The sequence below is a fragment of the Siniperca chuatsi genome, linkage group LG9 (genome assembly GCF_020085105.1).
Source record: "Siniperca chuatsi isolate FFG_IHB_CAS linkage group LG9, ASM2008510v1, whole genome shotgun sequence".
NCBI lineage: Eukaryota > Metazoa > Chordata > Actinopteri > Centrarchiformes > Sinipercidae > Siniperca > Siniperca chuatsi.
This window is the reverse complement of record NC_058050.1, coordinates 2298256-2323590: the sequence shown is the minus strand read 5'-3', so window position 1 is coordinate 2323590 and position 25335 is coordinate 2298256. Positions and strand designations below refer to the sequence as shown.

Genomic DNA, 25335 nt, shown 5'->3' with positions numbered 1-25335 from the left:
AAAATTATATTTTAGAGCTGGAAAAATTAATCGATCAGTCGATCAAAAGAGAATTAATCTGCAACTATTGTTAAGGGTGCTCCGACTGATAGGGCACCAATCGTTATCGGCTGATATTCGTTCTAAACAGTTTGATCGGTGGTCTCTATAAAGGCTGATCAGAAGAGTCGATCAGATGACGCAATGCTGCCCAGGTATATTAACGGCCGGCGACCCATTTTAGCATTTTTCAGAGAAACACACAGAGAGAGACATTATATTGTATTATACATAAGAAGAAGTGGACACTTTACAAGCACGGATTAGGTAAAGCAACAGTGAACACTGAACACACCTGGTTGGTGTCATTCGGTACCACGTTGGTTTTGATCGTTTCAGTAGGCTACGTCATTAACAACAAGCCTCCTCCACATGCGGTTCACCTGCCAAACGTGAGTTGTGTTTTTTTTGGGGGGGACTTTATAAAACATACTGCTGACGAAGAAAGTCAACAGAGCAGACAGACGAAGAGAGAAACAGAAAGAGGCGGGGCAAGCCGGTGTGTGTGCAGTAAGAGACAGGTGTAGGTACTTGTTAAGCTCTAAGATGTTCCCAATAACTAAGCATAGGCTATATGGTTTAAGTTGTGTCTGTAAGAGAGAGAGTGGAATATGTTGCACATGTTGCCTGCCACTAAATAAACAGTTGTCCATTCATGAGACTATCTTTTAATTTTTATACTTAAAGAGTAACTAAACCCCAAAGTTTTGGCTGAAGTGCCTCTACCCTGGAAATTCAAAAAATGCCTCTAGAACATGGGCCATGCTGGCAAGGGGGCGCAATTGGATAGACCTACAACCAGTCAGAGCAACGAAACATTTGAGGTTACGTAGCGCTGAACGACAGGGCGGTTCTTGGTCCCTTTTCAAGCGGGACAAAAATAGCAGCCTGGTCACAAACTTTCTCAAATTACAGCTAAACAGTACACTAAAGTGTGTCTCTGAAAACATTTGAGGCGGGAAATAGGCAATGCAGTATCAGAATCTTGATTCATATTTAATCAGCACTGCCTAGTTTGATTTGAGTTACGTGAGCCTGGTGGACGGACCTGCAGACTGGATGCAGGCCCAGACCTACAACCAATCCAGAATCCATCAACACTACTAAATACCCATATAAATTAGTTTTCAGCTGAAAAATAAAAAGTTTTGGTTGGTCTGAGGGTTTAGTTACTCTTTAATATACAATGTTGTTAAATAATAATGCCACACAATAAATAGAAGGCTTCAAATAGACCCTGTGATCGGTATCGGTTGATACTGCTACCAGCGATCGGCCCCAAAAATCCTGATCGGAGCACCCTTAACTATTGCGATCTCATTTTTTAAGTAAAAAAGGTCACAAATATACCGCTTCCAGCCTCTACAAAGTCTAGTTACATCCAAACAACACGACTGCATCTCACACATACAGAGAACTTCAACTATCTGCTCCTTGACTGCCAACATAACATTATTCACAACCCAAGATCAGAAAATAAGATCGCATCATTCAGGACAAAATATTGAATTATCATCATAACAGAGGAGCTCCCTCACATGCCCTCTCACTCTCCTCGTCTCTTTTTTTGTCCGTTCAGCAAGACTTATTTAGTTATTAACATTAACCTCTGCAGTTGTGGACATATTTGTACTAACCTATTATCCTTTTTAACTCCTGCTGAAGCAGTCACCAGTTTAAAAATCGATATGTTGCATATTGACCACTTCGTCTCCGTGCACAGACGGTACTGACCAGCTTCAAGGTAAAACCAAACACAGACAATAAGACTTCACTTCTTCCCTGTCTTGTCTTAAGCTTAGAATTCGATATTACTTGTTTAAGGTACTTTCTGAATCCTGAATCCTTTATATTTAAATATGCAATGTTAAATCCTGTGGGTCAATATGATTTCCCATGAGTCTAGGCATCATGTTAAAATTTAAGACCTTTCATAATTAAAAAATGAGACTTTAAGAAAGTTTTGAGGATTCTCGGATACCTCGTACATCATTAATGAAAATGATCGTTAGTTGCAGCCCTAAATGCCATAAAGCAGTCCTGCTCAACATTTGCCCACAATGATCTAATACACTCAGAGATATTAAAGAAATACAGCAGCTACCGCAGTATAAACAGTACTGCAAAATCTCTGACAGCAGACTAATTTATATTGTCTCATGATTTGTAATCGCCATATCACCTATGCCTATATATTTGTAAATAATCTGCGCAGACATTACAGACATGTTTCTGGAGTCCGTAGGCAGGTGAAGCAACAGACTGCCTCTTCTTCCTCAGCGTTTACCTTTGGATAGTTTTGAGGCAGGTGAGCCGGTGTGCTGGCTGTAGTGCCATGGCCGAGTTTCTAAACAGCTTTGCTTCGTCTTTGAACTGCAAAACCCAAAATACCACCAGAACTTGGATTAAACATGGGCTGGTGTATCCACATCTCCACCAGTAGTAATTTGGCTTGTGTGAACGTGCTCATAGGCCAGTGGGTTTGCGACTGGAAGGCTGCCGGGTGGATTTCACAACAGCAGGATGCCCTGTGGCCAGTTGATTAGACTGTGATTGTACTGGGCAGCTTCCAGGTGTGACTGTGTGTAAAGGTTTCAGTTTGCTGCAGCCAAAGTGTTGTAGCCCTTTTCCACACACATGTGCTGGCTTGGCTTGGCTCGACTCGCTTTGACTCACCGCGTCAGTGAAACGCGGCAGGGATTTGCGTCTCCATTACAACAGGGCTACGCACTTGAAGGTGTGTCTTGAGCGAGCGAGCCAGAGAGAGAGAGAGAGAGAGAGCAGCGGTGGTCGAGCCAGCATGAGAGTAAAGGAAGAGAGGGAGCGGCGTTCGTGAGAACAAAGCAGTGAATCCGAGAAATAAAGCGTTATTTTCTGATTGTTTCACTGCGGTTACGTTCTAAAGCACAAATAAACACGGCCACACAACTCTGCGGGAAGGAGCCACATTGACGGATTTCGTGTAAATGCAGCACACGGAGCCCATCTCATGTCACTGCAAACGGCTTGGAGGTGGTCAGGCGCTCTATGGCCCGACTACGTCGAAGGACCATCTTGGGCGTGGCTCGGCGTGCGTTTAAACTGGTAACGGAAACAAAAATCAATGCGGCACGGTTTGACTCGGCACAGCCAAAAGTCCCAAAAGACTTATAGGTGGGATGGTAGAACTGCGTTTGAACCCCCCCCCCGCCCCCCGGGTTAGGTGGATGGGCAGCAGAAACAGCAGAGTGGAGACAAACTACAGCGACAGAAACAGAGAAGTGAGTTGTGAGTGAGTTGAGTAATGGTTGGATGTGGCCAAATTTGAAAATGAGAAGTGATGATGTTGAAAGTAGATAATGACTGTACACAGAACTGTCCTTATTAGGTCTTTCACTGTTACTTTACTGCCCTATCCTTCTAGTGAATACTCTGTGGCTTTTGGCTTACGCAAAACAGAAATAGTTTTATCATCAAATTGATATTCAAAGCATTAAACTGCATGATGGTACCAGTGATGTGTAGCCGTCCACGATTGATGTGTCCGTAGCATTGCATGACAACATAGTGGGTGTGTTTACACTCTGTGGCCCGCACTGTAGTTACAGCAGACCGGCTGAAATGCTTTGAAGAATGGGCTAACTGTTGCAAAGCAAAAGAAAAACAGCTAATGCTACGTCAACCTCAAGTCACGGTAACAATCGTATTATCAGATAAAACAGACTGTCCTCAGTATCGGCTCGGGACATCTCTACATCTAAGTATAAATATTATAATAATAAACATATAAATAAAGAAACGGCATGTTCAGCACCGGTGAGCTTGGTTATATAATTTAACCCCATTAAAATTAAGGAGGCATATAGATGACGATACATATCCATATTCATAAGCAGTACCGATTTCGATAAAATACCCCATCCCCACTAGCATGCCAGCTCTAGTGCATCAAATCAAGCACTCACTACACACAGGTAATCCGTTTGTTTACCTGTGAACTACTTGACGTGTCACAGAGGAAGTAACCTGCTCTTCTCATGCTTTTAATCTTCATCCATTTATAAACAAGAGACATACTGGATTATGTATGCTGGGTGTTGGATTACACAGGAACCCAGACCAGTTAATCCTGTGCTTGCAGAGTGAAAGGGCGGGAGGTGGGGGGGTGATTAGCCTACCTGTCAGGTAGATGATTTCCCTCAGCCTCGCCCTCCTTAGCTCTGGCAGAACTAGTTTTACCACAGACACAAAAACCGACTTGCCAGAGGGAAACTCACGGTCCGCTCCAACAGTTTAAGCAGCTGATGAATCACTCAATAAATTTACCAGCTGCTCTGGTCAGGGACTGGAAATGGAAAGTGACAGTTTCCCTTCCTGCGAGTCAATTACCAGAGGCTCTCTGTTAGCTCTTCACCTACAGCTGACTATATTGATGGTAATTTCCCACGCAGAAACGAACAAGTGCCAGCCTCCTACTTTCAGTCCTCTAAGGAACTACAATGTTGAAAAACCGAAATTTCCAGCTGCTGTGCACATGACAAATCACATTTTTCTCCTTTTGAGACATCAGTATCATTCAAAATGCCAATTCCTGAGTTTCACTTCAAACACATTTTCTTTTTCCCCAACACCTTCAACACTAATTACAAATCACGTTTGTACCTTTTGTCTACTTCACAAAAGAAGACAAACTTCTTTATATATCATTGCTTTAGGTTAAGTAAATGTGAAAATTAATCTGACTAAACTTTCAACTTTCCGTGCAATTTAGTGCTAAAACAATTAGGTGATTAACTGTTTAGTCAACTGACAGAAAGTCAAATCGACGACAGTTTTTATAAAAATCGATACAACATTTGTTGGACCTGGCAGCTCAATTAAGAGGATCTGTTCCTTATCTTTGTTTTAAATCACTGTAAATTGAATATCTTTGGGTTTTGTTTGTTAAACAAAAAAAAAAAGGTATTTGAAAATGTCCCCTTGGGATCTGGGGAGTGTCACTGGCAGTTAATTGGAAAGAAAGTATGAAAAGTATCTCCAGTTCAGCTGGATTTCAAGAATATTAAGGTTTGATACTCCATATAAAAACAGGATGGCATTTCAGTCTCATTACCAAAAAGGTTACAGGTCTGATACCAATTATAACGCAAGTATTACTGAAACACCAACTTTAACAGAAACTCCCACCATAACCAGGTGTAGTTTATCACCGTAAATCTGTCTGAGTGCAGCAGAGTTGTACTACAACACCAGTCATGTAGGACACAATCTACTTAACACCTAATGACACATCTGATGAAAACACCTTTTCTACCAAAGGGCTTGTCTCAACTACCATTTCCTTTAACCTTCTCTTCCTGCAGAGGTGCTCAGTCTGACGCCGCGACGACGCTATGACATTATTGAACATTAAATAACAAATGCAACCTGGTGTTTAATCCGTAACGTCTCCGCATCCAATTCCAAAACCGTAATCCACCATGAGTGGTTGTCGTTTACGGCCGTCAAAACGCTCTGAGTGAACTCTGTATTTATGACTACACTTCAGCTGAAGGAGAAACATGAACATTTTTTTTAAAGATGATGTTTTTCTGAGTCCTGTGTTCACTCTACTTCCACCTGCTGTTGAGGATCCGTTGGATTACAGCCGGTAAGGCTTTTTCTGATCCATAATTAGTAATTCATCAAACTGGGCTCAGGTCACCGTAAAGGCTGACACACCAAACCGATGTCAAAGAACTAGCGGCGACGAAAGCCGACTGTTGCGTTGCCTCACGTCGCCTGTGTCTTGGCCAAAACACAACGCACCGACTACAGCGATCGGCCAAACGGCACGTACGTTCTGCGCCTGCGCGAGAGGTAATAACTCTCCACACCAGCAGGTGGCGGTAGTCTGCATTCGTCATTCAAAAAAAATAACATCGGAAGACCTCAGTGTGTAAGGTTTCCTGACTGGTAATTTAATCTAGGGCTGCAAGTAACAATTATTTTCATTATAGATTAATTTGTGATTATTTTTTGATTACTCAAATAATTGTTTAGTGGATAAAATATAAACAAAATAGCGGGAAAAAAGCCAAACACAATCTCTCAAAGCCTCTTCAAAAGCCCATCGATATTCACTTTACAAATGAGAAATACAGTGAAATGCAGAAAATCTCACAATAAAGTAAATGGTGCCACTCTGAAAATGTGGTTTCCTGCTTCTCAAAATGTGAAGATTTGCTGTGTTTGTTGTTTTTATTTTCTGTTTTAAATAATTGTAACATTTTTGTGTTTTGACATTTGACAAGACATTTGAAGACATCACCTTAGACTCTTTAACACAGGCGTTTTTCAGTAACGACAATAATCAGTCGCAGCCCTGGAGGACAAGAAATGTGTGAAATTCAGCACAACCGGCAGTTTTAAAGCAGGTCTACAAACTGTGCAAAAGGGTGAGGAATTCCTTACTTCAACTGAGAAGCAAGTTATTGGATGTAAACGGATAATAAGCTTAAAACCACCAGGGTAGACTACATGTGAATGAACCATTCATTTAAAAAAAAGGGACAAATACTAGTCATTAGAGAACTACTACTAATCTTTAGACCAACATAACCCCACTGACCTGACTTAAAGAAACACAAGGCAAATCAAACTTCTCCTTTTGTAGCAGGAAAAAGTTTCACCAGCAGGCAAGGCAGGACCTCACATTCACTTCCACAAGGCTGTTTTAACAAATTACAGCTCACCTGTACAGTTTTGGTACAGGTGGGTGAAGTAAAGCTACACCCAGACAGATTCTAAACTTTGTACTACTTTGAAAAAGTGCTTATTATTAATCATAAATCATGCTAACGTTATATAAGCTGAGGAACACTTGATAAATGGTGCGTTTCCAGTCCGTCCTGACCGTGAATAAACAAACCGCAATGGCTTTATCCCACAGGGCTAAAATAAGCCAACGCAGGAGAGGCACGTAAAGCCACCGTGGGTTCATGTCTCCCTTTATATAGTCACACTTCTTGCCCACAAAAACGATTTTTAAAAAAAGTTTCCTCAGTGACTTTTCAAGTTATCGCACCAAGTTTGGCAAAGCGGTGTCAGTTGGCAGCGTTAGCCAGCTAGCACAGAAGTTAGCTTCTTTCCCACATTTGCATTTGTTGCGACTTGTGCCGAAGCTAACTCAACTCCGTTTGGCACTACACACAGCCGTATATCTTATCTTATCTCGCAGAGTTATGACTTTAGGGAAGTCGAAAGGAGAGCTTTTACTGAGTTAACCAGCTAGCGTTTGTTAGCATGAATGGGGAAAGGGAAAAAAAAAAAGTAGCACCAAACCACGGAGTGAGCTTTTAGCTAGCAAAGTGTGACAGAACATCAACAGAGACAACTTTTAAAAATCACAAAAACTACATACCCGACGGCTCCTGTCGTCGTCCGATAACTTTTGCAGTGACTCGAAGCTCGGTTGTAGTCCAGATAATGTCAGTAAAGCAGCGCCTCCCCCTCAGCGACCTCTGAATCCGCAGACAGCGACAGCAGCTGGAAACTCTGCCCCGAAAATAAAACAACAACATGGCAGCGGAGCGCCGCGCCGCGTTCACGGCACACTGGGCAGTCGGTAAATATCAGAATCAGAAATACTTTATTGATCCCCTGTAGGGAAACTCTTTGTTACAGCAGCTCGCCTTTACGTCAGTGCACACAGGAGAAAGTACTAGCAAACAATATGATGCACTATAAAACACTATAAAAACAGGTCAGAAAATAAATTAAGCATCAGGTGGGTATAAGTATAAGATAAACTAAGTGTCGAGTACCAAGTGGATTTACCTGTTGATGATGATAGTACAGTATAATAATACAATGTAACCAAATAAGTAATAAGTAATAAGCAGAGGTGCATGTACTGTCGAGAGTAATGGAGGTATATAATATCGATAACAATAAATAAGAAAAACTAACAAGGGAAAACTAATATTGCACGGGAGTAGTACACAGAATATTGCACAATTATTCAATTATGGCAGAGATGTTAATGATCAATGTCCAGTTTAGTGACTTAGGGTCATACAGACTAACCCTTAGAGGGAGGAGTTAAAGAGTCTGATGGCCACAGGCAGGAATGACTTCCTGTGGCGCTCTGTGGTGCATTGTGGGGGGACGAGTCTTCCGCTGAAGGTGCTCCTTTGTTTGACCAGCACGTCATGGAGCGGATGGGAGACGCTGTCCAAGACGGCGTGTAGTTTGGCCAGCATCCTCCTCTCTGACACCACCTCCACCTCCTTATGTTTGTTTTAAATCACTGTAAATTGAATATCTTTGGGTTTTGTTTGTTAAACAAAAAAAAAAAAGGTATTTGAAAATGTCCCCTTGGGATCTGGGGAGTGTCACTGGCAGTTAATTGGAAAGAAAGTATGAAAAGTATCTCCAGTTCAGCTGGATTTCAAGAATATTAAGGTTTGATACTCCATATAAAAACAGGGTGGCATTTCAGACTCAAAAACAGTCTCATTACCAAAAAGGTTACAGGTCTGAAACCAATTATGACGCAAGTATTCTGTTGAAGAGTCTCTAAGCCAGACACTCATGGCTTCACCACTCAACCCTGAAACACCAACTTTAACAGAAACTCCCACCATCACCAGGTGTAGTTTATCACCGTAAATCTGTCTGAGTGCAGCAGAGTTGTACTACAACACCAGTCATGTAGGACACCTTCAGCGGAAGACTCATCCCCCCATAATGCACCACAGAGCGCCACAGGAAGTCATTCAACTCTTTAACTCCTCCCAGAGAGTCCAGCTCCACCCCCACAATGCCACCGGCCTTACGGATCAGTTTGTTGAGTCTGTTGGCGTCCGCTACCCTCAGCCTGCTGCCCTCAGCCTGCTGCCCTCAGCCTGCTGCCCTCAGCCTGCTGCCCCAGCATGCAACAGCATACAGGACAGCACCGGCCACCACAGACTCATAAAACACCACGCTGTAAAATGCTGCTCAGTTCAGAAAACACCCAAATCATTTCAATCAATCAATCAATCAAACTTTATCTCTATAGCACCTTCCAACAATCGAAACTGAACCAAAGTGCTGTACAACATTAAAAACAAGATAAAAAAAAATAATAATGATAATAGCAAATAATAATAAAAGTACAAATAGGTCAGCAGAGCACATTACAACATTAAGATAAAGAGAAGTGTAGCAGGGCCACTAAGTGTTAAAAGCTATTCTAAATAAGTGGGTTTTAAAGTGGGTTCATTTCTTCTGCAAGGACACAACTCCAACCACTGAGTAAAAAACAAACAAACACTTTATTTATAATTTATAAACCATTAAAGTGTCAGTCTGTATGACCCTAAGTCATTAAACTGGACATTGATCATTAACATCTCTGCAATACTTGAAATAATTGTGCAATATTCTCTGTTTAATACTCCTGTGCAATATTCTCTGTTTTCAGTTTAATTTATTGATATTTATTCATACTTCTATTACTGCTGTGCAATATCCACCGTCTCATAATCATCTTATTAAGCTACACTTAACTTGACAGTTCATGCACTATTACTTATTACTTGTATTATTACAGAAATCAGAATCAGAAATACTTTATTGATCCCCAGGGGAAACTCTTTTATTACAGCAGCTCACTGTCACGTCAGTGCACACAGGGATAGAAGCACTGAGCAAAAACATATAATACACTATAATACAGGTCAGATAAATTAAGTACAAAGTGGGTGTAAGTATAAAATAAAATAAGTGTGAAGTACAAAGTGGGTTACCGGTTGATGATAAGTATGTACAGTGTAATAATACAATGTAATAATATAGTAATAAGTAATAGTGCATGAACTGTCAAGTTAAGTGTAGTTTATTAAGATGATTATGAGACGGTGGATATTGCAGTAATAGAAGTATGAATAAATAAAATTAATAAATTAAACTGAAAACAGAGAATATTGCACAATTATTTCAAGTATTGCAGAGATGTTAATGATCAATGTCCAGTTTAGTGACTTATGGTCAGATAGACTGACACTTATTACATTGTATTATTATACCGTAATATTGTCATCAACCGGTAAATCCACTTTGGTACTTTACACTTATTTTAATTTTATACTTATACCCACTTGGTACTTAATTTATCTGACCTGTATTATAGTGTATTATATTTTTTGCTTAGTGCTTGTCTTCCTGTGTGCGCTGACGTGACAGCGAGCTGCTGTAACAAAAGAGTTTCCCCTCGGGATCAATTAAGTATTTCTGATTCTGATTCTGAAACAACAAATATCTATATATATATACAAATATATATATATATATATATATATATATATATATATATATATATATATATATATATATATATATATATATATATATATATGTATATGTATATATATATATACATACATTATTTCATTATATTATAATTTTATCTGGTAATCATGACTAAGCTATTCTAAAATTATTACTTATTTTGAAGACTTTTGAAAAATATAAAAACTTATATACTGTATATAGCACATTTCATTACAAATCAACTCAATGTGCTTCACATAAAAATACATACACCAACATGTACAAAAGAATATAATAAACAGAATAAGCTGTGACAGGTGTGACCAGTTTGTTTCAGACCAAAGTCGCTCAGTGCGCCCTCATCAGATCTGGATCTGGGTTTATAGTGAGTAAACCACAGCTAATGACCTGTAGAGAAACGTACAAGCAATTAAGCCCTCTGAAGACTTTAAGTCACAGTTGATTGTGTATTGCACTGGGAACCAATGACGCGTCTTATAGCGTGTGTGTATTATGATCAAATATTTGTAAGTGATAGGTTCCCAAATCAAACTTATGACTTAAAATCTCATAACAATAATTGATTAATTCCTAAATTTACCTTTTGAATCTTATAATTTTGACTTGATGGTTTTAACCATGTCCAATAAATTAGGATGTAGCGCATCTTACTTTTAAATTACTACGTCACTGTTATACTCGATACATTTTCATGAGTGTTTTTCTTTTCATCGTCCCTAATATTTAATCAGTCCGTGTTCCTGGGAGGAATGGGCTTCCAGATGTACCCGCACTACCTGAGGTTGTGTGTCACTCAGTCCTCGTTTCTTCATTGGTCAGTGTTTTGATCTTGAAGCCGATTAATTTGTCTTTTGTGATTTTATCTTTACTGGTTTATCTTGATTTTATATGGATTCTCTGGGAGCGTAACATGTCGTGTTATCTATCTTTTTTCCCCCTTTTACTTCTTTATTTTTAAACAATTTAAACTAAATAAACCAAACTAATACCACTTACCTTAGCCTTTCTCTGATTCTACTTGAAAACACTTTTCACCTCAGCTGTGTGGTGGTAAATGATGCTTTCTATCTATCATATCAGGGAGTAAATACTACCTGAAAATGTTTAATAAGCTCTAACTCTGGAGGCCTGGTTTTAACGATGCGGTCCAGATTTATCAGACTTCCTAAATTATGAAATTACTAATAGGAAAATATCTAAGTGTCAAATGTAGGGAACAACATACTGAAACACACTGAACAAAAAATAAAAAAGTTTTTATTATATAACTCACTGTATTATCTAAAGTCTCAGTACAGAGCTGTCTAACCTGGCCATGTATTCTCACTCACAGGAGTGCACGTGGGCTTAACGTCTCCAGTCCTTCCATCCTGACACAGTGATACGAGTTTCAACAAGTGACAAGGCCCGACAACTTCATTCATTCTGTTGTTCCCACGTACAGCGAAGGCAGCACGAGCAGGGCCAGAAGCTGTGCTGTAGGGAGGAGACCTTCAGAGCAGTAAACAGGACAGTGCATGCTGTGGCTTGTTACCCAGGCTATGAAAAAAATATATATATTGCAAGTTTGGATCATGTTTTCTTCACTGAAATACTTTTTCTTTTCTCTTCTAAACTTTTCAGGATCCCAGAGACAGTAAAATTGCTGCTGCTTCGCCGTTCAGCAAGGCAAAACAATCCCAACACAAGATCCACTTACTAGCTTTTTGTAAAGCTTTCAATAACCATCATCATCATCACACAGTCTTCATCAGCGGAGAGGGGACAGGTCTGTTGGCCTCCAAGCTCTGCACTGGTCATGATTTCATCTATAGCACTTTTAGGACTTTAAGTCAAGCACGAAAGTTTGTGCTTCACTTTGGAAATAGTAGTTTGACAAAGCAGACCCAACTCAAGGTCCGCTTACTAGATTTCTTCTGAGCTTTCAGCGCTTTCACGCGTTTTTATTTTCTGAAAGTTATGTGGACCTAAAAGATCAGCTGCCGAGCTCGTAAGTCAAAAGACTCCATGAAGATTCAGTAAACGCCATTCACAGGTAAAGACCGTGTGATACATATGGTCGAAAGCTCCAGAAAAAGCTAGCAAGGTGACCTTGAGTTGAGATTAGTTAGTCAAAATTCTATTTTCAAGGTCAAGAATGAACTTTCAAGCGCAATACTGAAATCTTTTTTTCAGCAAAGTATTTGGTTTTGAAATTAACTTTGCAATGTACAAAAGTTGCGTGAGAACAAAGAAACACGACGACTCGCTGCGAGCTGAAGTTCGTACATATGCAGCTCAAAGTGCTACAGACTAAACAGACAAACAGAACATTTCTTCTCTTTAGTGCGGTTTCTTGAGTTTCTTGCTAAAAGGCTTGTGAAATTATTAGTATTCCAGAGGCTAAAAAAGTCCATAACAAAGTGTACAGTTTGTGTTGCCCAGTGGCATATTTGCAAATTCTGGGACCCTTAAAGAATATTTTTCTCTGTTAACAGAGGAAATATGGACGGAAGGAAGAAGTTTAGGGCAGCCAGAGCAAACTTTTTTTTTTTAAACATCCCCTCCAGCCAGATTCAAAGACATCTAAAAATACTCTGCTCTGAATAATAATTTGCGTCCGATTTTAATATATTCAATAAACTACTTAAAAGTTCATGAAAAGCACATCTACTCCTAACTGCTGGACACACGGTGCCTCTCACTTCACTGAAAAGTTCGTTCTCAGTGTGTGTGTGTGTGTGTGTGTGTGTTGCAGGCTTGACGTTCCCACATCACACTTGTGTAATTTGCATATTGGACGATGTGATGTCACACAATCATCTTGCACGTACACGTCTTTAAGGTTTCAGGTGAGCGCAGAGAAACTTTCCCCCTTCAGCAGACTTCTAGTGTCAAACTCTGCACAGTGAAGCTCACACATCCGAGCAAAGTGACAATAAGCGAAACCCACTCGAGTGCAGGGGGGACTCAGAAGTAGTCTGGATCACACAACTTGGATTTTGACGAGGCAAAAGTTAAAACAAGGAAAAGAGAAAGAAAATGGGACCAAAGGCGGGAAATATATGGGAGGCAGATGATGGACATAATGTGCTAAAAAACAAACATTTTAGAAACAAGATGAGAGAGTGGGTTTCTAGAAGGAGAAATTGGGATTGTTGGGAGTGTGCTACAAAGAAGCAGAGACAGACAGAGTTCAGTATAAAGATGACATTTATGTGAGTCGATTTTGACGAGACGTGGACATTAAGACGCAGAGCCAGGTGAGGTGCTGGACAGGGACGATGGCCGAGAGGAGGAGGGGTCTTCCATCGGCCGTCCTGGGACCTCTCTGTCTCCCCTGGATCTGCATCGTTCCTGTGTTTGGTCAAGGCAAGTTTCTCTGTGCAGCACCTTTCAGCAACAAGGCAATTCAAAGTGCTTTACACAAGACATAAAAAAGACATTTAGACCAGATATAGGAGATCAGAATGTTATCTGGCACTAAAAAGAGATGATGAATTGGCAGAATATCTCTCTGCTGTCAGAGACAGATCCAGATATTTTGACAAGTTGTATTTTGATGGTTTGGCAATATTGTTTTTGAAACCTTCAAGCCAATAAAGCTCTTTGAATTGAATAGACAAGATAAGCAGAGCAGTATACACAAACACAAAGCAGGTAAAAAAAAAAGACACATGATGAAAATGATTTATTATTAAGAAGAAAATTAAAACAGATTAAACAGGAGGATACAAATTACAGCGCAACATGTGTCCTAAATTTTATTTAATAAAAAGGCAAACAGAAAAGTTTTCAGCCTCAGTTTTAAAAAGGAACGGAGAGTTGAAGCAGAAGTTTTCTGGGAGTTTGTTTCAGGTATGTGGCGCACAAAAACTGAACGCTGCTCGTCCAGGTTTTAGTTTTGACCCCGGAGACAGTAATAATGTGCGTTTGGCCAAATCAAACTGATCATCTGTTGATCTCTAGCTGAAGAAAGGGATCCAAGCCAAGGTGATTACTCACCTGAGGCCTCATCCCGGAGCTAAACACTGTACTGAGACACTGGAAGAGACCAGACTGGGACACAACAGTCACAGCCACAGCCTGTTCACCCTGCTGCCGTCTGGCAAGAGACACAGAAGCATCCGCTGCCGTACCACCAGAGCACAGAGCAGCTTCTTCCCTCAACTCCTCCTCATCCTCCTCATCCACCGTAGATAAATGGCATGGATCTTTGTTATTCTGGTTTTGCACATTACCATACCACTACCTTTTTATAATATGTATATAAGTAACTATATATTGTTTTTATTCTAATTGGTAGATTGACCGTACTTGTATGGCACCTTTCTAGTCTCCTGACGACTCAACGCGCTTCACACACACTACATATCCCATTCTTACACTGATGGCAGGTGCCAACAAAGAAACTAACTCATTCACACACACACACACACGGGCCTCTGGAGCTATTTGGGGTTCAGTATCTTGCTGTCACAGCCTGTCATGTTCTCACCAGCCACTACACTACACACACAGCGCACTCCCTCACCCGAGTACTAATTCCCTTCACCTGTCACCAGTCACACACCTGCACCTAATCACTCACTCTACTCCCCTATAAATCTCTCCCCCTCACCACAGTCAGTGTCCGGTCTCGTTAGGATTAAGACAGAACTCTTTCTCCTGCATCCTCTACGCCACGGACTTACCCATTCGTATCCAGTACCTCTACCCCGGCTCCTGTCTTCTCCTGTCTCTGGTGTGTGTCACTCCAGCTCCCGGTCTCGTGTGTCTCCAGTCTCCCGTGTGCATCAACATTACTCCAGAGCTCCGCTACCTCCAGTAAAAGGACGGTCTCATTATCATCTTCACCTATTCATACTCCTCGTGTATCAATAAACGATCCCTGTGTCTCCGGTCTGTTCTGTCCGTAACACTTGCCCAAGGACACTTCGGCAGGTCAGTGGTTTGATCCCAGCTTCCCCACGTAGCGATTATTGGACGGCCCACTCTAACACTAGGCCCATGAATGTTTGTATATATGTTCTGTGTGTAGCGTGAAGGGGGCTACTCCTTTAATTGTGCAGCCCTGTGTTGTAGAATGACAAATAAAAAAATAAAAAAAAGTACCTTGACATCTCTCTTCTTCTGGGGCTACAAGTAGGCAGTGCATTAATAATCGATTGTAGAAATATAGAAGTTTGTAAATGACACGTTTCTGACAGATTTCCTGGATGAGATTCTCATTTGGTCATGTCATCAGGTGATTGACAAGAGCATGATGCAGTGTGGATCATTTTGTTTTGTCTTGCAGGGCATTTCTGATTTTTGACTGTTTGTCAGATAAGAGCTGAAGGGTTGTAGTTTATTCTGACACCAGTGAATTGGTTCTGTGATGTGCATGGGAATTAAACAGGCCCCCTCTATAATTTAGTTGCCGATTCTTCACAGTAAAAAAAAAAAAAAGGATGAGCAAACCCTTTTCCCAGAAACACGAGCTTTACGGCTGCTTGGTAAAGAGCAAGAAGAATGTACGCCTTCTGTAAAGGCAGATTTCATTGGGGCAGGATGGCCTGGTGATCTGGAACGCGGATGCTGTAACAGAAAAGGTCACAGGTTCAACCCTGCAAACAGCTTAAGTGTTCATCAGCAGCTCTGTGGCCCTGAGCAGGCACCGATACGAGTGTCATGTCATCTAAATGCAAATTCAGTTCTCAGTGAACGGGAACGGGAAAATACTGCAACATGTAATGAATTTCCTGGTGGCCCCATGCGGGTACTGAGAAACTGGTTTCTTTAACTTTCTAAAACTCATCTACAACACAGGGTGTCATTTCAAACATCCCTGGTCATCTATCTGAGAGGGGTGTTTGAAGTGAGGAATAAAAATCTTATTCTTGAAAAAGTAAACGACTGCGGTCTTCCATATATTGGCTATCAGATATAAAACACTGATATTTACTCTCATGTGATATTTAATAAAATATAAAGACAGCACCTCTTCTTCTTTTCCTTTCGGCTGTTCCCTTTCAGGGGTCGCCACAGCGAATCATGTGCCTCCATCTAACCCTGTCCTCTGCGTCCTCTTCGCTCACACCAATTAGCTTCATGTCCTCTCTCACTACATCCATAAACCTCCTCTCTGGTCTTCCTCTAGACCTCCTGCCTGGCAGCTCCAACCTCAGCATCCTTCTACCAATATATTCACAGTCTCTCCTCTGAACACGTCCAAACCACCTCAATCTGGCCTCTCTGACTTTATCTCCGAAACATCTAACATGAGCTGTCCCTCTGATGTCCTCGTTCCTGATCCTGTCCGTCCTCGTCACTCCCAAAGAGAACCTCAGCATCTTCAGCTCTGCTGCCTCCAGCTCTGCCTCTTGTCTTTCCTTCAGCGCCGCTGTCTCTAAGCTGAACAACATCGCTGGTCTCACCACCGTCTCAAACACCTTTCCTTTCATTCTTGCTGATACTCTTTTATCACACAACACACCTGACACTTTTCTCCACCCGTTCCAACCTGCTCGCACTCGCCTCTTCACCTCTTCTCCACAGTCTCCATTGCTCTGAACCGTTGACCCTAAGTACTTAAAGTCCTGCACCTTCTTCACCTCTGCTCCCTGTAACCTCACCGTCCCACCTGGGTCCCTCTCATTGAAACACATGTATTCTGTCTTACTGCGGCTGAGCTTCATTCCTCTGTTTTCCAGAGCAGACCTCCATCTCTCTAGATTTTCCTCCACCTGCTCCCTGCTCTCACTACAAATCACAATGTCATCCGCAAACATCATAGTCCATGGAGATTCCCGTCTAACCTCATCTGTCAGCCTGTCCGTCACCAGAGCAAACAAGAAGGGGCTCAGAGCCGATCCTTGATGCAGACCCACCTCCACCTTGACCTCCTCTGTCGCACCTACAGCACACCTCACCACGGTCTTACAGCTCTCATACATGTCCTGCACCACTCTAACATACTTCTCTGCCACTCCAGACTTCCTCATACAATACCACAGCTCCTCTCTCGGCACCCTGTCATACGCTTTCTCTAAATCTACGAAGACGCAATGCAACTCCCTATGACCTTCTCTGTACTTCTACATCTGCATCCTCAGAGCAATATAAAGACAGCACCAAATTTTTAATATTATCACATTATCTACTAAAAAAACGAAAAAAAAAAAAAAAACCCCAGGACATTATCCAATAAATGGCTGTAACTTACTGAGGAAACGGTGCATTTGTACGAAACTTCACATGGAGCTCCAAAACACCTAAATACAACTTTTCACACTGAAAAAACTAAATTTCCCTGGTTGACTATCGCGTTATTCAACAAAACAAGTTTTTTTTTTCCCACTGGGCATTTTTTTTAAATGTCAAATATGGCATGCTCACACAAAAGGTAATGTATGATGATGACTTTACGCTGCACTAGAAAGGAAGGGTAGGCGCCCCTGAATCATATGATGTATAAGGCTTGATACTGACTGAAGGAATATGCTCAGAATTGGCAAAAAGAGGGTTCAACCAGGTCAGTTAAATGCAGGTATGATGATTTAAAATTCAAGGTGTGTGACCACGCAGAACCTGTCTGTCAGGTCTGTTTTGTTTGTAGTTTCAGGATTTTACCGGGTCAAAACTTGAGACTTAAATAGTTTCACTTTAAGTCTCAAGTTCTCATTTTGGACTTGTGTGAAGTCTGGCTCGAGTTTCAAATCTCCAGCTGCAGCATACAACCGTGGAGAAGACTAAAGGGTTTACTGAACAGAGAAAATCTGTTTAAATCTTCAGATTGTGAGTATTAAAGTAGAATATTTATGTGTTTTAAACTCTATGATGCATAAGCAGACACGTGACTATGAAAACCTCAATATGCAAGTCGGCACATACCAGTATATACAGACATAATGAATGCAGATGCTTCCATACAGGCCGTGAGATTCTGAATCAAACTGTATGCTTTGACCGTCAGTCACCAGATCTCAATCCAGATGAACGCCGACTTTAGAGTGAAACATCAAACCAGGGAATACATTCTGGAAGAACGCTGTTCATCCCTCCAGTACTTTTACAGTCACCGAATATGTGACAAGCAGCAATGAAGCTGTTCTGGAGGCTCGTGATGCAACACCAGCTTACAGAAATCACTTTTTACTTTCATTTATCACACATATGTATGAATGTAACTAAGTAATTTGAGTGTTTTCTTTTCATGCTACTTTCTACAGCTCAGAGGGAAATATTTTACTTTTTACTTCAGTATATTTATCTGACAGCTTTAGTTACTTTACAAATTCAGATTTTTGCACACAAAAAAAAAAAAAACATATGAAGAGTTTATAAAATGGTGTTTTGTCATAAATTAAACTACCCAACAGTTTATACAAGTACAGCTGAAACGATTAGTCGATTGACAGAAAATTATCTGGAAACTATTTTCATAATCGTTTCAGTCATTTTGCACATAAAAAACATTTCATGGTTCTAGCTTCACAAATGTGAAGATTTGCTGCTTTTCCTTTTAATTGTTTCAATTATTTTTTGAGGTTCGGAGCACAAGCTTTGTGTTACGTGGGTGTCAAGCAGGGAAACAGGGAACACGAGGGAATGGGACCCAAACGCAGATTTTGAGGCAGAGCAGATGCAGTTCGGTAATTTATTAAAGAAGACAGGCTTACACGGATAGTCAGGCAGGCAGAGGTCCAAATCGGGAAGGCAGTCCAAGACAGGCAAACAAATCCGACAAGGAGCAGGCAAGGTTCAAAATCCAAAAATCCATGCAAGGTCCAAAAGAAACAGAAGATAAGTCCAAACTGAACATGCAGGAAACCAAGGCCAGGACGCTTGACAAACGACAAAGGGCACACAGGGTAAGGGCAGCCTGACACTGAACAGAGGAAACACACAGAGTCAAATACACTCAGGTAGGGGAGACAACGAGACAGATGAAACTGATCAGGGCAGGGCAAACCATCAGAGGGCAGGAAGTTAAACCACAAGACACATGAGAGAAGGAGAATATTACAAAATAAAACGGGAAATAACTTACATAAACCCTCAAACCATGAATGACACTTTGGGCTCTGGGTCGTCGTGACGGCGTTTCTCACTGTTTTCACGAGTTTTACAAACCGAACGATCAATCGATCGATGGAGAAAAGAATCGGCAGATGGATCCAGAATGAAAAGCATCATCAGCTGCAGTCCGATACAAACCGGTTCAACATGAGCTCCAGCTCCACCAGCTGCAGCAGCAACATCCTGCTTTCCATTAATGCACGAGGAATAATAACCTGATGACAGAATATATAACAGCACAGCAGCCACAGGGACGCTGCACTGCTTTAATACTTTAAGGGCTTTTTCCTGATTACACTCACAGACTCTTACTTCAGTGGATTCTTTGTGCTCCATGATGAGCTCTACCTCTGAGAAATGTCTGTCACCAGTGAGAGTGTTTTTGAGCTCTGTAGGTGGTTTTGAAGCTACAGACGGGCCTGTAGTTTCAGAGATGATAAGATGGCCTCTGCTGGATTCCTGCTGAGGATCTTAATAGCTGGCGATCCAGCTCCTGGCAGGAGGTGTCTGTCTGGACGTAGCTCTTTGCTTCCTCTGCCATTACCGGAAACAAACACTATGTGATTACATTGACAAACACAGTCTGACTCCATCGACTCCCTGAACATCACAGCCTGATCCTGGTACATGATGTCGTCTATTACACCCACCGCACCTTCAGGTGACAAAACGTGTCTTTTGACGTTTGAGGATAAGATTGGTGTACTTCAATATTGTTCTTTTTTTCCTTATTATACTCTAGTACGTATTTCCAGCAGCAGGACAGTGTGTGTGGGACTGAGCCAGAATAAACTACAGTGTGTGTGTTCACGGTGATGAAGGAACATGTTGTCCGGTGCAACAATGAGGCTCCCTGATGTGTTTTTAATAGTTTCTGGACAACAATGGAGCTCTGCGGCTCAGAGGAGGAAGACACATCAGGCTGTGATACACACACGTTAGCAGATACATTCATCGTTGGTTTTAGTCTTTTCTTGGGATTTGTTGACAAGAAGAAAAATATAGAATATCACCAGAATTCTACATTTACAGTATATTCGACATCCGTTACTTCTGGGTAAGAGCTGTGAGAAAAGGGTCTTGTTTTGAAGATGTCCGACGTCTGTCTTGACATTACTGAATAGAGAGAAAGCACCACACTCCATTTCTCGATTAAAAGAGGTCGCTCATAGTGACAAATCAACTCTGCATCTCTACAGAGATTTTTAGCCTCTTTTCGCTCCTAGTTTTGGTTTTGTGGCACATTTCCTGTCTGGTTCAGTCTCAGAGTTTCCAGCAGCAGCTGTTTTCATCAAACAAGCGTTGATAAAGCCGCTGAACACTAAACCTGCTCAGCAGCAGACAGCAGACAGACAGTCAGAGAGCAGCTGGTGAACATAGCGGAGCATCTAGCAGCTAAAGAGCCAGATGTTTCCCTCAGGAGCTGCTGGAGACCAAAACAGAGCTGACAGAGAGAAGACTGGATCTACATTCATCACGTGGACACAAACAGTGGAACGATCACGTTGCTCTGTTAGCCATAGCAACTTTATAACGTGATAATTTGTCAGATGTTTGTGTATGTCATTTTGCTGGGGAGTTCTCCCGTACCAGTGCCAGATCTACAGTATTTCTAAATGGTGGGTGTTTCATTTTAGAGCAGTATTCCTCATGAACAGCTGCTGTTTGACCCAGGTCTGGTGTTTAAGGAAGCACTGTAACCTTTGACCTTCTCTCTCTGAATCTGGACTGTAGGTGGACAGGCCAGCGGTTGCTCGTCTTCTCTCTGCTCTCCTTCTGTCTCTGACATCCGTTCAGGTTGTCAGGTTGGAGATGGGAGCTGACTCAGGCTCTGCAGACCCACAATGCATCAGTGCAGCTGTCACTTATGTCAAACATTTGACTGACAGGCAGTGGTGGAAGAAGTATTCAGATCCTTTACTTAAAGTAAATAAAGTAAAAGTCCTAACACCACTCTGTGAAAATACTCCACTACAAGTAAAAGTCCTGCATTCAAACCTCACTGCAGTAAAAGTATGAAGTATTATCAGCTAAATGCACTTCAAGTGTGACAGTGAGAGTCGTCCCTGTGCAGTAAAACGCTTCCTGTCAGTGTTTATTATATCTGATGTTTCTGGATTCATATTCCTGCTGCATTCATGTGTGTGTTGCATTTTACTGCTGCAGATGTTTCAGGTTGAGCTCATTTTAACTGCTTTATGTACTGTTGGGCAGTTTAATCTGCAGCAATGCATCATGGTCTATAAGATCATCACGTGTTTGCAGCGTCGCCGTCCTGTGAGAACCACGTATCTCTGAAAAGTCTTCCTGAGCTCAGAGAAACAGCCTGTTTTCAGCTCTGTGACGATGCGTTTCCCAGCTGATCCGAGGGGGGGTTAAAGAGTTTATTCAGCTTCAGGAGGAGGAGAGTTTTCTCAGCACGTAAAGGAAACTCTTCATCCTTCAGCTCATCACAAACATCTGGAGGTACGTGGTCTTCACTGGACAGGAAGGGTGTGGAAAAATGTAATCTGAAAAGTAACTAAAGCCGTCAGACAAATGTAGTAGAGTAAAAAGTATTTCCCTCTGAGATGTAGCAGAGTAGAAGTAGAAAGATGCATAAAATGGGAATACTCATGTAAAGTACAAGAACCTCAAATTTGTACTTAAGTACAGTACTTAGTAAATGAGTAAATGTAGTTACATTCCACCACTGCTGACTGGCGGGAGGTCATGTGTGCTGCTGATGGAGGAAACTGGGCGTCCATTGTTGTTCATTTCTGTGGTGGCTGAATGATGACGACTGAGCTTGTGGAAACATGTCAGCATACTGTGTGTCATTATTATATGTTATATATTTGAATAAAAGCCATTGGCCTACTCCTAAAGCGCCCCTTATATACTTTTAGACTGAAGATACATTAAAGGAACAGTTAACCCAAAAGCACAGGAAACCCCAGAGCAATGTGAAGACAAACAAATAACACTTTCTTTGTGATTTTCTGAGGCTTACAGCAAGCAGCTGTAGAGAAGATAAACCCTCCGTTCAAACTGACGCTCTTCACTCTTTTCATAACCTTTTATGATTTCTTCTTTACATTTTTCCTTGACCTCACGATGAAAGCGAAAAAAGACCCTTTTTAAGAAACTATTCAGCTCCAGCTTCAGACTCCTTCTGGCAGGATATCAGAATATTTAGTTTTTTACACTACATGGACTATAGTACATGTGGACACCCCTGTCCACAGATTTTGGTGGGTGGTTAGCCTATTGGTATGTACACTCAATTGTCAGTTTGCTATGTATAACCAGTGCTATCCGGTATGCTGTTGCATGCTGGGGCAGCAGGCTGAGGGTAGCGGACGCTAACAGACTCAACAAACTGATCCGTAAGGCCGGTGGCATTGTGGGGGTGGAGCTGGACTCTCTGGCGGTGGTGTCAGAGAGGAGGACGCTGGCCAAACTACACGCCATCTTGGACAGCGTCTCCCACCCGCTCCATGACGTGCTGGTCAAACAAAGGAGCACCTTCAGCGGAAGACTCATCCCCCCACAATGCACCACAGAGCGCCACAGGAAGTCATTCCTGCCTGTGGCCATCAGACTCTTTAACTCCTCCCTCTAAGTGTCAGTCTGTATGACCCGACTCACTAAACTGGATATTGATCATTATATCTCCGCCATAATTGAACAATTGTGCAATATTCTGTGTTAATACTCCCGTGCAATATTAGTTTTCCCATGTTAGTTTTTCTTATTTATTGTTATTGATATTATATACCTCCATTACTCTCGACAGTACATGCACCTCTGCTCATTACTTATTACTTATTTGGTTACATTGTATTATTATACTGTACTATCATCATCAACCGGTAAACCCACTTGGTACTTGACACTTAGTTTATCTTATACTTATACCGACCTGATACTTAATTTATTTCTGACCTGTTTTTATACTGTTTTATAGTGTATCATATCGTTTGCTAGTACTTTCTCCTGTGTGCACTGACGTAAAGGCGAGCTGCTGTAACAAAGAGTTTCCCTACAGGGATCAATAAAGTATTTCTGATACTGATTCTGATTCTGATTATAATTAGCTAAAACTAATGTCTAATACAACAGTCCTGCAATAAATCCTTAACCTTAAAGTTCAACACCTCTCTAAAACAGTTTAAACAAAAACTGAACATTATAACCTTCATGACACTTGGATTTATTTCCGGACTGTTGTATTCGACTGCATTAGTTTTAGCCGTGTACCTAATAAACTGGCAACTGAGTGTATATGGGTGTGGTGACCATTTCTGAAGATCCGATATTTGTAGTTTGGAGTCAGAGTGCAGGTGTTACTCTTTTCACGATCCTTCTTTCAGAGACATAGCGAGTGTACATGACACTAATGCCATTTGGGGCTGCAATTAATAATTCAGTCAACAAGTGTTTTTAATAAAGTATGTAAAATACCATCACAAGCTCTGAGAGCCCAATGTCAAATGTCTTGTTTTATCCAACCAAGGGTTCAAAATATATTCAATTTAAAATGATGAAAAATAAAACACTGGAAGGCAGCAAATGTTCACATTTAAGAAGCTAGATCAGAAAATATTTGCCATTTTTGTTGATTAAACAACTGTAACCGTTTATGATTATCAAAATGTATTAATTAATACATTTTTGTCGTCTAATTTTATTAATCAACAGTTTCAGCTTTAATGCTCTTGTGACTGAATGGGAGCAAATCCTGCAGCCAGGTTCCAAAATCTGGTGGAAACCCTGAAACCAGAAGTGTGGAGGCTGTCAGAGCAGCACAGTAATGCTCATGTGTCCACATACTTTTGGCCATGTTGTGTGTTTTCATGTTTGAATTCAGCTCACTATCATCAAGCCCACCTAAATAAAACCTCGACTTTGTCATAAAACACAAACATAAAGTGCAGTGTGCCGACAGCTGCAGAGGCCCGGCTGTGTCTCTTGTAATGATCTTATAGCAGCAGCTGAGGCGACCTCTCCCACAAACCACTCCTCTCCTCCATCCCCCCCCAGCTCGCTCGGACATTTAAGTCCAAACAAAGATGACATCACGGCACACTCAAGCGTGACTCAGAGACGGCTGGCCGCGCTCTGCACACAGCCGGCCGAGCCAGCGGACTGTGAAGCTCAGCTGCCGGCAAACTCTCCCATCTGTCGCCTGAAATCCACAGCATCAGCCCCCAGCCGAGCTCCATCAGCCCTCCAGAGATTGACCCAGCAGGGGTGGGGAGTAAGGGTGATGTGGGAGGAAGTCATGAGGAGGGGGAGTCAGGGTATGGGGGGGTTCGGTGCTTGTCTTACCCCCCACAGACAAGCGAGCACGTAACAGTCAGAGTGATTTAATCCAACACTTGGTGGTGGCGTGCCGGCTGTCGTCTGCAGCTGCGGGATTGGGCGCCCTCACTTGCCTTGCGAGCTGTTGTGTCACCCACCTCCCCACCTCCCCTCCCCTCCCCCCTCTCCACAGAAATGATCTCCATCTATCTCTGTATACTGTATAGTTTCCCCTCTGGCTTCCTCTGTTGTTGTTCTGCTGCTCTGACTCTCTGCAGTCAGTGCAGTTATTTGAAGGTGTGTGATGACACACAGGGATGCAGCTCTGACGGAACGGCTTCATGCCTCTTTTGAAATGGACTGGTCTTGGTCTTGACCTCTTCAGAACATGGATTTGACCCTTTAAGTATTCCAGCACACCGAACATGTAGTGTAGTATGTAAAGCTGGATTTATTGTGTGCAAGAGCTCAGCCCTTATCCTGGGAATTACTTTCATATTGGACAAATTCGCACCTCACAAGCACCAACGTGCAGGTGCAGGAAGTAGTCCTTTATGAAGTGAGGTAGAAAAAAAGGGTGAGGAGGTGGGGTTGTTGGTGGTGGATGAGTTTGTAGCGCGTCCAACTTTCATGCAGGAGACCAGAGTTTGCATGCCCTCACAGACCTACGTT

The 25335-nt window shown here is 41.7% G+C and overlaps 1 protein-coding gene across 4 annotated transcripts in view; it reads right to left on the bottom strand.

Moving 5' to 3' along the window:
- plekhf2 (pleckstrin homology domain containing, family F (with FYVE domain) member 2) overlaps positions 1-7600 on the bottom strand; it is a 38675-nt gene extending 31075 nt beyond the window's left edge. For all 4 annotated transcript variants that reach the window (XR_006379117.1, XR_006379116.1, XR_006379118.1 and 1 more), the window contains exon 1: positions 7421-7600. Coding sequence is in view for 1 of the 4 variants with exons in the window: in XM_044206982.1 (XP_044062917.1) it covers positions 7421-7580 (160 nt within the window). In the remaining 3 variants the exon portion in view is untranslated. The remainder of the gene's footprint in view (positions 1-7420) is intronic.
- Positions 7601-25335: the final 17735 nt, after the last annotated feature.